Source organism: Poromitra crassiceps, assembly GCF_964638095.1.
Source record: "Poromitra crassiceps genome assembly, chromosome: 11".
Classification (NCBI taxonomy): domain Eukaryota; kingdom Metazoa; phylum Chordata; class Actinopteri; order Beryciformes; family Melamphaidae; genus Poromitra; species Poromitra crassiceps.
The window spans coordinates 1,451,177-1,465,844 of NC_139643.1; the positions used below are offsets into that span (position 1 = coordinate 1,451,177).

At 46.9% G+C, this 14,668-nt stretch overlaps 1 protein-coding gene across 1 annotated transcript in view; it reads left to right on the forward strand.

The window, feature by feature from the left end:
- The window catches only part of LOC310785719 (uncharacterized protein), a gene marked incomplete at its 3' end in the record, with an annotated part of 93,232 nt that extends 85,137 nt beyond the window's left edge, over positions 1-8,095 (forward strand). Inside the window, exons 9-11 of the mRNA XM_083646855.1 lie at positions 6,166-6,278; positions 6,925-7,439; positions 7,677-8,095. Coding sequence (XP_083502981.1) covers positions 6,166-6,278; positions 6,925-7,439; positions 7,677-8,095 — 1,047 coding nt within the window. The remainder of the gene's footprint in view (positions 1-6,165; positions 6,279-6,924; positions 7,440-7,676) is intronic.
- Positions 8,096-14,668: the final 6,573 nt, after the last annotated feature.

The window sequence follows — 14,668 nt, forward strand, 5'->3', positions numbered from 1 at the left end:
GCCAGCGGCCCACCGGCCATTGCACCGGTAGAATTACATTGCAGTCCAGCCCTGCTGATAACATGACCTCATATTTTGTTTCACTCCAAGGATCAGTCTGGATTATGTAACCCGGCCAATCAGGGACTGTTTCATAGTTGATGACATAACGGGCCAATCAGAGGCTGTGTGTCATAGTTGATGACATAACCGGGCCAATCAGGGACCGTGTGTCATAGTTGAGGACGTAACTGAACCAATCAGGGCTGCCCCTGGAAAAACAGTAATAAGATAATATAAGATAAGATAAGATAATCCTTTATTCGTCCCACAAGGGGAAATTTCAGTGCTACAGCAGCAAGTGGACAGGGTTAAAAAAAGAGACAGCAACATAATAGCACGTATGCTCAACAATAGTAAAAACTGAATATAGCAATTACACAACTAAGAATTGCATTAAAAGCACAAAATTACATTAAAGTGCTAGATAAAAAGTGCATTTAGCAGCCATTCTAGCAACAATTTAAAACCATTGTTCACTCAAGAGTGTACAGAATTAAAAAGTCTGACAGCCGCTGGGAGGAAAGAACTCCAAAAACGCTCCCTCACACACTTTGGATGAACTAGTCTGTTGGTGGTGAGGGAGCTCTCCAGGGCTGTCACAGTGTCATGCAGAGGATGGGAGTTGTTCTCCATCAGAGAGGCCAGCTTTGCTCTCATCCGCTGCACACCCACCACCTCCGCTGAGTCCAGGCGGCAGCCTAGGACAGAGCTCAGCTCTTCCTGTCCGTGGCTGAGATGCTGCTGCCCCAACAGGCCACACCAAAGAAGAGGGCAGAGGCCACCACTGTGTCATAGAAAGACCTCAGCAGTGCCCCCTGCACCCCAAATGACCTCAGCCTCCTCAGTAGGTACAGCCTACGGTACAGCCTACTCTGTCCTTTCTTATAAAGTGCCGTAGTATTGTCTGACCAGTCCAGTTTATTGTTCAGGTGAACACCCAGGTACTTGTAGGATGTTACCCTCTCAATGTCTTTTCCCTGGATGTTCACCAGAGTTGGGGGTGGGGGACCACGCCTGCGGAAATCCACCACCAGCTCCTTGGTCTTCCCGGCGTTGAGCTGGAGGTGGTTCCGCAGGCACCAGTCCACAAAGTCCTGTATCAGTCCTCTGTACTCTGCGTCGTCGTCTCCAGTGAATGATGAGACCGACGATCGCAGAGTCGTCAGAAAACTTCTGCAGGTGTGTGTGAAGTCTGCAGTGTGTATGCAGTGAAAAAGAACGGGGCCAGGACCGTTCCCTGCGGGGCCCCTGTACTGCAGACCACTGTGTCTGACACACAGTCCCGTGCCCTCACATATTGTGGTCGGTTTGTAAGGTAGTCCAGCGTCCATGCTGACAGGAGAGGATCCACACCCATGATTTCCAGCTTGTTCCTCAGAAGCGCAGGCTGTATGGTGTTAAATGCGCTGGAAAAATCAAAAAACATAATCCTAACACTGTTGCCAGGCTTTTCCAGGTGAGAGAGGGCCCTGTGCTGAAGGAAGATGACAGCGTCGTCCACCCCGATCCCAGGCTGGTAGGCGAACTGTAACGGGTCCATTGATGGGCTCACCAGAGGGCGGAGATGACTCAGGACCAGCCTCTCCAGTGTCTTCATCAGATGGGATGTTAGCGCCACAGGCCTGTAGCTGTTTAGGTCCTTGGGATGCGGGGTTTTGGGAACAGGAACCACGCATGATTTTTTCCACAGCTGTGGCACCTTCCCTAGCTTCAGGCTCAGATTGTAAGTGTACGTGATGATCCCACACAGTTGGTCTGCGCAGGACTTCAGGAGCCTGGAGCTGATCTAATCTGGACCCGCCGCCTTCTTTACCTTGATCCTCTTCAGCTGTTTGCTGACCTGGAGTGTTGTGAGGGACAGGCTGGAGCAGGGGGGCTGAGTGCTGGGGGGAGGGGACAGGAGGGGGAGGGCCGGTGGTGACTGAGCCAGGGGGGGAGCAGACGTCTGATACAAATCTGTTGAAGAAAGAGTTCAGCTCGTTCACCCACTTTTGGTCCCCAGCAGCCTGAGAGCTGTGTTCCTTATGGCCAGAGATGGTCTTCAGTCCTCTCCAGACACCACTGATGTTACACCTCCGCAGCTCATCCTCCATCTTCCTCCTGTATTTGTCCTTCCCCTCCCTGATCTTCTTCCGCAGCTCCTTCTGCACAGCCTTCAGCTCCTCCCTGTTTCCAGACCTAAAGGCCCTCTTTTTCTCCTTTAAGAGAGCCTTTATGTCTCGATTAATCCAAGGCTTGTTGTTTGAGAAACACCGTACAGTTCTTGTAGGTACAGTGTTCTCAACACAGAAGTTAATGTAGTCTGTGATGCAGTTGGTGAGACTGTCGATGTCCTCCCCGTGAGACTCACAAAATATCTCCCATATGGTTATGTCGAAGCAGACCTGCAGGGTCTCCTCCACCTCCCTGGACCACCTCCTCACAGTCCGGGTGACAGCTGGTTGCCTCTGTACAAGAGGTTTATACACAGGCAGTAGATGCACCAGGTTGTGATCAGAACTTCCGAGTGGGGAGAGGGCTGATGAACTATAAGCCTCCTTAGTGTTGGCATAAAATAAGTCCAGTATTTAATTATCTCTGGTGTGGCATGTCACATATTGGGTGAAGGTGGGCAGAGTGGACGATGGTGGGGCATGGTTAAAATCCCCAGAAATTAACAAGAGGGCCTGTGGGTGTTGTGTCTGCAGTGTGCTTGTCACTGAGTGGAGTTTATCACAGGCAGCACTAGCATTGGCAGAGGGGGGGATGTACACCGCTATCACAATAGTGTGTGAAAATTCCCGCGGGAGATAGTGGGGCCTCATACCAACTGCCAGCAGTTCAATATACTTATTGCAGAATTGTTCTTTAATGGTGATATGACCAGGATTGCACCACTTGTCATTGACAAACATTGCCACGCCCCCTCCTCTCTTCTTACCACTATCTGCTGTCCTGTCTGCCCTGATCAGCTGGAAACCATCCAGCGTAGCGGTTGTATTTGGAATCTGCGCAGTAAGCCATGACTCCGAGAAAATCAGAACACTGCTCTCCCGGTAAGTCCTCTCATGCCGGGTTAGCGCTGCTAGCTCGTCCATTTTGGGGGGGAGTGATCTGACATTCCCCATAACAATTGTCGGGAGGACAGGTCTATAGCGTTTCCTCCTGATTCGGCGCTGCACTCCGGCCCGAGTCCCCCGTCTCCTCCTCCTAAGCTCACAGGGAACATTGGGTCTCTCCTCGGGTAACGTTAGCAGTGCTGTGTTGAGCGCTAGTAGCTGCTCTCTGCTATAAACAACGCTGTTTTCATGTTCCCCGCACGGAATCGCAACCAATAAAAATATTTAAAAAGACACCTCAAGCACAGTGACCTTGATCTCCATAATACACACTTTAACGAGAGGAAAGACAGAGAAAACAAACAGAGAAAACTTAAGCAACGAGAGCTGCTGCAGCAGGCTGCCACTCGTGCGGCGCCATGACAGCCATGACAATAGTGTAATAGTGTAGTGTATAATGTGTAAGAGTGTAGAGTGTAATGTCGTTTATTGAAGCATCTAGCGGCAACGTTAGTAGAGGAAACACAGCCGTAAATGCAGTTATTGCAGGAATAGACTGGATAACGACAATTGAACAAGAACAAGAGTTTGCACCAGCAGAGTTTCTCAGCGGAAAATAATTTATGTTTTCTCCGTTCTTCACACTGGATTTGGATTGGATTTGGCGACGCCCTTATTGGCTGACGGAGTTGTCTGTCAAGTGCTCCCACCCACTGAAATCGATGCGGACGGCTGGAAGGCCAGACTGACACGTAGAGTCAAACAGAATTTGAGGTCACATTGTGGCGATCTGCCATAAACATTGTTATTGTGTCATTCATCATTTCATCCATTCAATTCATACGCTGCTACACCTTCGCTGTTCAGCCAATGGCTGTCAGGCCCTCACCGAGAGCAATTTGCCCTGTGCCTTTAACATGGTGACGCCAGTGAGGCCAGTGAGTATGCTCTCAATTCATCAGCAACACATGAAATAGTAGCGGTGGCACAGGCATAAAGGTGGCACACTCCCTATGAGTAATAGACACACTCAAGGAGGTAAAAACCTCAAACACTCTGTGAAGTTCAAATGGGACTCGGGTTCAAACCACTACAAGCAAGTCAGAGATTCAAAAGACACTAAGGAACGCCACAATCAAGGCCAAAGGCACACCAATCACAGTAGTGCTCCTTACTTTATGCCTGGGCCGACCACTTTACTCTGGTCAAAGCTGAGGGAGAACAGTACTTGAATGATACACATACAGTGAATATAAAATACTCTGGACTGGCCCCTATCCTACAGAGGTGGTGTAACTAGATTATTTTAGAGTCAGGAAAACAGTGGTTGGCCTACAGCAGCGTGGCCCATAAACAGCAGCTTGTTGTCTGAAAAGGACACAGTTCTTAGTTTCCTCTGCATTACACAATGAAAAGCATTTTTAATGAAACAGACTTTATATCAAGCACAAATAAGTTACCTCTTTGACATATATGACATGGCCCAATCAGCTCCCCATACTCTCTAAACAAAATGGCACCTGAAATAGACAAAGGCATTGTTGGAATAAATTGCAACACAAAACAAAACAAACAAAACAAACAAAATATATGTTAAAGCGGATACAATATTCAGTGGGAAATTACCTTCCACTGGAATTATTTGTCAACTCCGCTTCTACTTGTCGGTTCCCTCTGCCAGTCAAGCCAAACATACACCTACAACATAGGGCATGTTTTAAGCCTATAGCCAAATCTCATTTGCAGGGACGTAGGCTGTAAGATGAGTTTTGACCTTGCATCTGTTTCACACCAGCAGCAACCTGCTTCTGTTGCCAGCTTTTGGATAATGGAGGACAAAGGGCTTCCTCAATTGCTCCACCCCTATTTATGCCTTCTACAGGTTCTAGTGCCCTACTGCCATTGGCTCTCTGTCTACAGAGTCATAGTGACCCTCCCACACTTAGGAAGAGCTATCACTCTGTGGGGGAAAAAACTGAACGGGATTGAGTTGTTTTTTGCCAAAGATATTTGTTGGGAAGTGGGATAACTCTGAACCGTATTTTTGTTGGATTACTATTTAAGTGTTTTCTGTTGGAACTGAACTCTTTTATGGGTGGATTATTGAATATTTATCTAATCTGTGAATTATTGGACTGCCTGTAAAGGACATTTTATTTTGGGTTGTGCTTCAATACAGTTTGTATTGAGTTTTTTCTTAACTTTACCTGTGTGCAGTGTCTCTCTGTGTCTTGCTGGTTTATTGTGTGCAGTGTTGGTATTACTGTTATTGCTTGGTGTTTTGGATTTAGGCAATGTGAGAGTTCATGACAGAGTGAAGGGAACTTTGGTTCATGTATCCATGTAGGGGATTGACCTTAAAAACTAAACTAAAATATTTGTCAGAATTAACCCCCAGCTGGCACCATGCAAACTCCGAGGCAATCCTCTACAATGTGATCAGGATGCTTTTAACCAGGCTACCTTTTCACACTAACGAGTGACAAAGTCTTCAATGCAAAGAGAAACACAGCAGCTGTGTCCCACTCTGGATCATCTCGCTAACATTTAAAATGCACACTAAACTGTACCTACATTACAACATTTTCTTTTTTTTACTTTAACAGAGTTCGTAAACACATCACATGCCATTGTCTGTTAGGATTCTATGAGATGAATACTTAAGGCAAATGTATTGTTACTGCGGTGTGTCCGGGGTTGGCGGTGCAGAGGGTCTGAGCGGCAGTGTCTGCGAGGGTCCGCACCGAACTCCACCCTCCTCTCAAAAAATGAAACTCCAGAGGCCTCCGCAAACGCCGCAGTCATTTCCGAGGCTGATTGGCTAATGGTTGCTATGTTGATTGCGGTTGCTAGGGAAGTATTATTCACGCAAACTGACAGCTGATTCTGTGCTTTCCATGGACACCAATGTTACCGCATTGACCATAAAACACTGTGGCTCTGGGGAGAGAACGGCCTTGCCGCAAACACCGCCAACCCCTCACACTCCACAGTGACCATGAATCAAACCCCGCACACTCCACAGTGAGCATGAATCAACCTTTAGAAAGAGAAAAGATGTGTTCCTTTGTGTTGTGGTTGGCAGGAGCAGCAGAAAGCCAGGGCAGAGCGGGGCGAGCCATGGGAGTCGTCCTACCTGAAGGGGATCGACTCCCCTCGCCTGCACCACCTCCGAGGCTCCGAGTCTCCGCACTCCAGGTCTGTCTGGGCTGTTCCTTAAGCCTATGGCACAAATCAAACATTCTACAACAAACACAGACAAACACTTATGATTCTGGACATAATCAGTGATGTCATAAATTCACTCAAACACACGCACACAAGGTCCCAGTGATGATGTCATCAGTGATGTCATAAAAGTCCCACTGATGACACCATCAGTGATGTCATAAATTCACACACACACAAAGTCCCATTGATGATGTCATCAGTGATGTCATAAATTGTGACATCATCCAGTGATGTCATCAATTCACTCACTCACATGCACACAAGAGACAGACACGTACACACACACACACACACACAGGCACAAAGTAAAACCCCATTAACTTTCCCCCGTAAGATCCAACATGTCCGGTACTTCTGACTACCGACTACAAAAATATGTCATCCCTGCGGTAGCCTACTCTATTAGTACAACATTTGTACTGTACTGTCTGTGCAATGTTCACTGCAGTTATATTCATTCAAGAAAGTTGATTTAACAAAAAAAACTCATGTCATGGCAGACATTCGGATATTCGTGGAAAACCTCAATAGAATAGTCAAATTTGAAAAAAAAAAAAAATTCAGTTCAGCCCTACTACCAACTGAAATTGATTGTTGTTTTCATTCTCATCAGCAGGTCCTCTGGGTCGCCGAGGAGCAGAGGCAGCGACTCCCCTCGCCTCCGGGGGAAAGACTCTCCTCGCCTGAGAGGAAGAGAGTCTCCTCGCTCCAAAGCCAAGAGGAACCGCTCCAGAGGGGCCGACGCACCTCACTCCAGAGGATCAGAGTCACCTGCTGCCAAACCAAACGACTCCCCACGAACAAAAGATTCTCCTCGTCTGACCGTCACCGACTCTCCTCCAATGAAAAGCTCAGAGTCAGTCCCTTTCAAAGAGGCTAACTCAGCAAAACCCGGGGGAGCATCCGGCCAGGAGGCCAACTCCCCCAGCCGGAAGTCGCCCGAATCGTCTCCATGCGTCAGAGGAACCGACCCCTCTCAAGTCAAAGGATCCCACTCGCCTCAGCTGAGGAGTGAGAAGGAGTCGCCAAGTCGGAGTCATAAGAACTCCCCCAGCCTCTCCCGGTCCTTTGACTCCCCAAGGGATGAAATGATTACCGGTTTCATAAACCGTGATAAAACTCCTGACGGTTAGCACAGTTTAAAATTTTAATTATCATTAAAAGCGTGTTACCATGATTACAGCGCTTTGAAAAACACAGTAAATGCTGTCAACCAAATTTAGCAACAGTCAGGCAGCCTTGGTGAAATGACTATATGTAGCAGTACTTTTTTGAACATTTCAGCACATTTTAACAATACCATGAAAATAACGATAACCGTGATAATCTTGGTCACTCACTATAATTGTGAAATTTCATCTCTAGACTCCCCCCAGCCGAGGAGTACCGGGTCTCCTCTCATCAAGGCTACAGAACTTCTCCGGCAAAAGAGCTTCGACTCCTCCCGCTCCCCGCAGCCAAGGACCCCCGACAACCGGTGCCTCACCCCTCCGTCTGCTGCCACCCCGGCCCTCTGCCCTCCCTCCCCGCTGGAGGAGGAGTCCGAGGTCGGGAGGAGGCGCGCCGAGGCAGAGCGCCTCCTGGAAGAAGCCGTGTGGTCATGGAAGGAGGCGCAGGAGGTCCTGCGGGAGGTGAAGGAGCTGCAGAGCCAGACACTGAGGCGGCAGCGCAGTAGGACCTATGAGAAGACTACCGGGTCGCCCACGGCAGCCGCGGCGGCGCAGGAAGACACGTTTGCTTCACCGACATCACTTGAGGAGAACGATGAATCAGAGAAACTGTGATGAGGATTTTTTTTATGTTTCTATCAAATTATTGAATTTTCTCAATATAAGAAGCAGCATTTTATAAGAAGTGTGCCTACATTTGTTTCTCATTTCGTTCTGCCACTTTGCTGTGGTACTGCTGCATTGTCGTGGCAGCAGTGAGGGGGCGGAACAAAGAAAAGATTGAAATAAGAAAAGCTTCCACAAACTCCACAAAGCTTCCACAAACCCAGCATTAAAGTGGCCAAATTAAATGAGTAACAACTGTAGAACAAAACAGCTGACGCACAAATGCTGTCACGAGAAAACAACAATGCGGACAAGATTTGCATTATTTTACACTCCTTCAATCTTCACTATAGAAGCTTAGCTCCAAGCTTCACGTTAGCTCGCACCCCGTCTGAAGTGAGTGCACAAGCTTGAAGGTGAGTGGGTACATGCACTGCTAGAAGTCCTTCCTGTTTTTCTTCCCTGGATCCTTTGGTGAAAAGTGTGGATTCAACAGAGGAGGTGATTCAACAGAGGAGGTGAGATCACAGGAGGTGAGATCCAGACGAAGAGCGCGCGCGGCGCATCTATGAGCCTTCAAGCTTGTGCACCCACTTCAGACAGGGTGCGTGCATGGCTTGGAGCTAAGTGGCTACAGTGAAGATTTTGCCTAAAAACGTAGCGTCAATGGCATCTTTTCAAATGAACTTGGCATCTCAGGGCTTCCAGAGACTTGGATTATGCCAGACGAGCACTATGGAGGCATTCTATATATTTTGTTTGTTTGTTTTTATGTTTTACAACAAGTCCCCATGGACGTTTTTTAGGAGAATTCTGCAACGCTGTGAACCTCCAGGAGTGTTTTGTGGACTTGAGGTGCTTTCTCACTGGTGCCCCGGTACCGTTCCCGAGCACACTTGTCCCCAAATTGACCCCAGTTTCAGAACGTTTGATGAGTGTGAATGTGCGCAACGGGGAACCACGACAGGATCCACTTGAAAAGGTGGTCTGGGGAGCGCTTTGGCTGCCCGGGCACGGAACACTTGCGAGTGTGAAAGCCAACCACATAGACAACATGGGCGAGGATAAACTCCAGGCATAGTTGATGACGCAAGTGCACTCTGTTCCGTTTCCGATCGCGGAAGATATGTTGTAATGTGAAAGCTGACCAGCGGGGGAGAGGGGAGGAGGGGCAATCGTTCTGATTTTTCCTTTTTGGGTGAACTGTTCCTTTAACCAGCACTGGAAAACTGGCAGGTTGATTATTTTGAAGCCAGCGATAGTACCTGTTCGTCCCAGTATCTTTTATGGAGCGACTTTTCCGAGGAGACGACTGATTGGATGAGATGGAGAGGAGACGACTGTGATTTTAATGAGATGGAGCCACTTGCACTAGACTTTCATCGGTCCGACCGACGCCCTTTCACTACTGCTGCCCGCTTTCCTCCGGTAAAGCTCTCTCCTTGTGACTCACAATTGGATTCAAATAAATCGAATTTAAATTGAGACTCAACTACCTTCTCTAATGGTGCTGCGCACTCTCTGTGTCTTTCTGAAAGACAAGTGGAAGCCTCTCCAGTCTAGCCTAGAGCTGTGTGTCTTTTCCCCTGGGAGGTTTTTGGAGACAGAATTGATTTTGGTCTCCAAGCTACTATTCGGGTATGACCGAATACCCGAGGACCTGACGTGGACCCGGCCAGGTCTTGGGTCCATTCAAAAGAACTGGTCTCAGCTTTCTGCAATATGGCCCTACCCCCTCTTAGGGGGAAAAAGCAAACCACTCGCTGTTGACTTCAATGTAAAAGAGCGGTAAAAAAAATATAGGGGAGGGGGACAGAATACATTTTGTTTATAAATGACCCAAAGACACCATGACATGACAATATATTACAAGTTGGCCGGCTCGCAGTGGGGGGGATTCAGCTGAGTTTTCTGAATACTTGTAAGCCTATCTCTAATTCGGCATACACATACTCCAATAAGAAGCACAGATTCCAAATATATTTCAATGTTTTGCTGGTGATTCACACAGTCCTCTCCCTGCAAAATACACAGTGGAGGGCGGTAGGTTGCCAGCACAGCGAACCACTTCCAAACATGAGATTTTACATTCACAAAGTGCTTCTTGGGAGATAATATGTATGCCGATGGAGAGTTTTTTAACGATTCATAAGGTCTGTAAATTATGTTCTGTTGGTATTTAATTTTCCGATAAGCAAGGCCACATTTAGTTGTCAGATTTCTGAATTGAGTTTGGTGTGGCTGCCTCTCCACATAAGAAAATGTTAGCTGATCTCTTTGGAGTTTCAGCAAAATAGCAACAGGCTTTTGATTGCCGGGGGAGGAGGAAGAAGCTTTGAAGTATAAGCTAATTATACAGCTAGTTACTACTTGCCTTATAACGAACGCTGTATCCAGCCCACTGATGAGTGTCCACTAGGTTACATGTATCCATATTCGATATCCACATTGACGGTGTCACCCTTACTCTAAAACCATCCGGGATTTTTTATTTATTGTTAGTAAAGCCAACAACACTGCAACTCTTCGGCATATCAATATTAATTTAAACCATTTTAAATAGTTTGTTTGAAATGTTTCCGGCTGCTTTTCAATCTTTTCCTATGGTGAGTTCCCCCCCCCCCCCCCCCCCTAAAAGGGTGTGTGGCCTATGAGGCTACTACAAAATGACAATGCACTGACTCCATCTATTGCTTTTTGGAGAGTGATTATTTTTCTATGGGCAATGTTGTTGTAAATGTCTTCTTTCTAAACACACATTTAGGGTTTTGTTGTTAGTGTTGTAATAGGGGTCCACCCGCTATGCCGACCACCCGCTATGCCGACCACCCGCAATGCCGACCTTAGGTTTAGGCGTGGGGGTGGGAGAGGTTAGGTTTTGGGTTAGGGTCTGGGGGAGGTTAGGTTTAGGCATGGCATGGGGGGAGGTTAGGTTTGGCGTGGGGGCTGGGAGAGGTTAGGTTTTGGGTTAGGGTCTGGGGGAGGTTAGGTTTAGGCATGGGGGGAGGTTAGGTTTGGCGTGGGGGCTGGGAGAGGTTAGCTCCACCGACATGCTGCACGCCGCCTCGCTCAGCTGGTTCTGCTTGTGGGCTATCGGCATTGCGACCTGTCGGCACTGCGGCCTGTCGGCACATAGACGCGGCACCGTTGTAATAATACTCACTGTAACGTTGATGTACACACAAATATCTCTGGTCTAGTTTTCTTAATAGGCTCTAATTATTGGGAATTTCTCAATTCACTGATGTTGTATCAAAACCTTTTAACATATACTTTTTTCTTCTAAACTTGTTCATGTTTTTGCATGTTTTTACACATTGCGACTCATCAAGAAGAGCAAGACATGAACACAGCCACTGTTGGCGGTTCCATCGGACTGTTGCCACCCATTAAAATATATGCACTAATTTTGTGTTGTTATCTTGTTATCTCTGTCCCGATTGTGAAGAGGACAAGTGGTGCATCATCTCCAGAGTCTCCACCCTAGGACTCGAGCATGCGTAGCACGCGAGATTCCTAGTTTGGTTAAAAAAAAATTTTAGGTTTATATTGTCATTTGGCTCTTAAACAGGTTTACTCTTGAACAGTTGCCAGGTTTACCATCCTGAACATGATCTCACATTTCTGTTTTGCTCAGTCTGGACTCCAAGCTGTCCACAGTAATTTCAGAGGGTGGGAGTACTTGCCTTGACAGACAAATCCTCCAGCCAATCAGCATAGCCAAATCCAGTCAGCCAATCAGCATTTTATATATAGCGCTTTTATCCAAAGCGCTTTACAATGTGCCTAATATTCACCCAAATCGTCAAGCGTCACCAAATCCTGTCTGAAGAGCACCCAAAAGGTCTTCCACCGAGAAACTCTGCTGGCGCATACTCTAGTAGCTACTTGTTTAATTGTTACCTCTGCACAGGAAGTTATGTTTTCGATGCCGTTTGTCTGTCAGCAGGATTATGGAAACTGGGCCGATTTTCATGAAACTTGGTGAAGGGTGTAGCATTACATTTTGGAGTGGATCTAATCGGACTCACCAAGTTTGCATAATGTTGTGCATGTGTGTGGTATGGATATTGGTGTCAGGTGTCAACATTGCTGTAGTTGATTCACCTGTCCTGCACACTAGAGGGCATGGGCACCAAAGTAATCACCCTCACATTACTCTACATAGGTGGGTCAGGTGCACGGCATGAGGGAATCAGCAACTGGGAAGCCACAAAGTTTTTCAACCGTGTGTGGTCAGCTGTGGGTTAGGTCTTGTCATGTTTGTTTGTTTAGTATGTAAATGTTGCGAGCTCGTTTTTATACCATTACTCAGTGCACCCGGCCTTTTGTAGGCTAGGTGTATTTTAAAATATTTGCAATAATAAAACGTCAAATGCATATTCCATGGCGGACCTCCCTTTTTGCATCACAATGAGTTGGAAATGTCTTCAAATTCCCTCAAGTGGCATTTTTTTGTTACTAAATTGCCACTACACTGTCATCTGTTCATATGTTTGGGTGATGTTCTGGAGTCGGCCGCTAAGCAGCGCTGCGGAGATACCAGGAGAGTTGGAGAGTGGTGTGAGGAGAGAAGAAGGATGAGAGAACGAGGTGGTGGTGAAAGAGATGAGCTGCTGCACCCTAATTACCATGTAATTACATGGATGTATTCAAATGTTTTACTCATAACTTTTAGTGAGGTAATTACCTCACTAAAAGTTATGAGTAAAACCCAGAACGTCTTCGACTGTTTCATTCACTGACACACACACACACACACACACACACACACACACACACACACACACACACACACACACACACGTCGCTTACACTGGTACTGTCGAATACTGTCATCTGTTCATATGTTTGGGTGATGTTCTGGAGTCGGCCGCTAGGCGGCGGTGCGGAGATAACAGGAGAGTTGGAGAGTGGTGTTGTGAGGAGAGAAGAAGAAGGAGGAGAGAAGGTCGTCAAAGAGCATGGAAGGAAAGAGACGAAACTCCGGCCATTTTTGGAAACAGAATGCGCCTCGCAGTGGTCAGCTGCGGTAGCGCGGGCCCCTATAATCAGCCTCTCTAAACAGTAACTCAACGGGAGAACACTCTAAATTTCGTGGATTCACATCTTTTCTGGGCGTACTGCAAATCTTGATTGAAGTGGTGTAGTGCAGGGATGTAAAACAACAACCATATTGTGGAAACTAAGCAAAATTTTTAGTTTTTTTCTTTTAGTTTTTTCAAGATAAATAGTAAATGCAAAGGACCCGAGGTTAAAACCACGGCAACACACTTCTGACGGAGTGGACGACAGCCGCATTAGCTATTTAACAAAGAAAACGAAACATTTTGCTTAGTTTCCACAATATGGTTGTTGTTTTACATCCCTGCACTACACCACTTCAGTCAAGATTTGCAGTACGCCCAGAAAAGATGTGAATCCACGAAATTTAGAGTGTTCTCCCGTTGAGTTACTGTTGAGAGGCTGATTATAGGGGCCCGCGCTACCGCAGCTGACCACTGCGAGCCTGTGCGAGGTTCTTTTGGCGCTGTCACGCTTCCAAAAATAAAAAATGGCGGAGGCTGCTGGGCGCTGATGTTGCAATGGGGCAATATGGAGCTTTCAGTTCTTTCCATAAAAGTTCTTTGAGGTCGTCTCGGTGCCCGCCTACACAGCAGTCAAGCGCTGGGATTGGCTAGGCGCCGCTCACAGCTCGTCACTCAAGGGAAATAATACCGCTCCTTGCCAATCCCGGCGCTTGACTGCTGCGTAGGCGGGCACAAGGCGTGGTTTTCACAAGGCCGGAACCGCGGTGCGTTATTTCGAATCGCACATAGGTTACGCATAGGTTACGCATGTGCTGTAGTAGCCTATTGTATTTTAATTTGATATTTTTTTTAATAGTTTTCATTTGCAGGTTAAACTGTCAGCTGAGCTCTGTTATTGAAGCTTTGGCTAAAGGCTTGAATTTTACAATGACGTTTTGAAATAAATGTTTAAAAATCGATTGTGTGTTAAAAGCTTGTGTTACGTTTTCATTGGCGTTAATACAATGCGTGCCCAGCGATTTGTGGTGTGGGAGATTCCAGCTGTCAAAAGAAGAAAAAAGACTTGCTCCTGGTCAATCCCGGCGCTTGACTGCTGCGTAGGCGGGCACAGGGCGTGGTTTTTGCGCAACCTATGTGCGATTCAAAATAAAGAATAGTAGTGGGTTCGTTGCGCAACCCAAAATGGCGACCGGTGTATGCTAACCGCTAACAGACTTGAGCAGAGGCTGATTTACTGATATTTCCCACCTTTCAGGGCGCAGAAGACACTGTAGGCCTATACTGTAGCCACATGGATGATACTATCACGGATATTGCTGTTTAGCTCTGAGAGCAAGAAGAAGAAGTGCCTCTCTCTTAATGGACTCCGATGATTAACTCTGAAGCTAACCAAGCTAGCTAACTATTGGAGCCAGCCAGGGTGTAGTGGTAAATAGAGGTGGGTAAACAATCCAAGGTGAGTAGTACACCTTGTTTCCTCATTGTTTGACACAGTTGATCTGAAAATAGGCTGCCTCTTAAATAGGTGGATAAACTGCCTACTTGCGTTTAC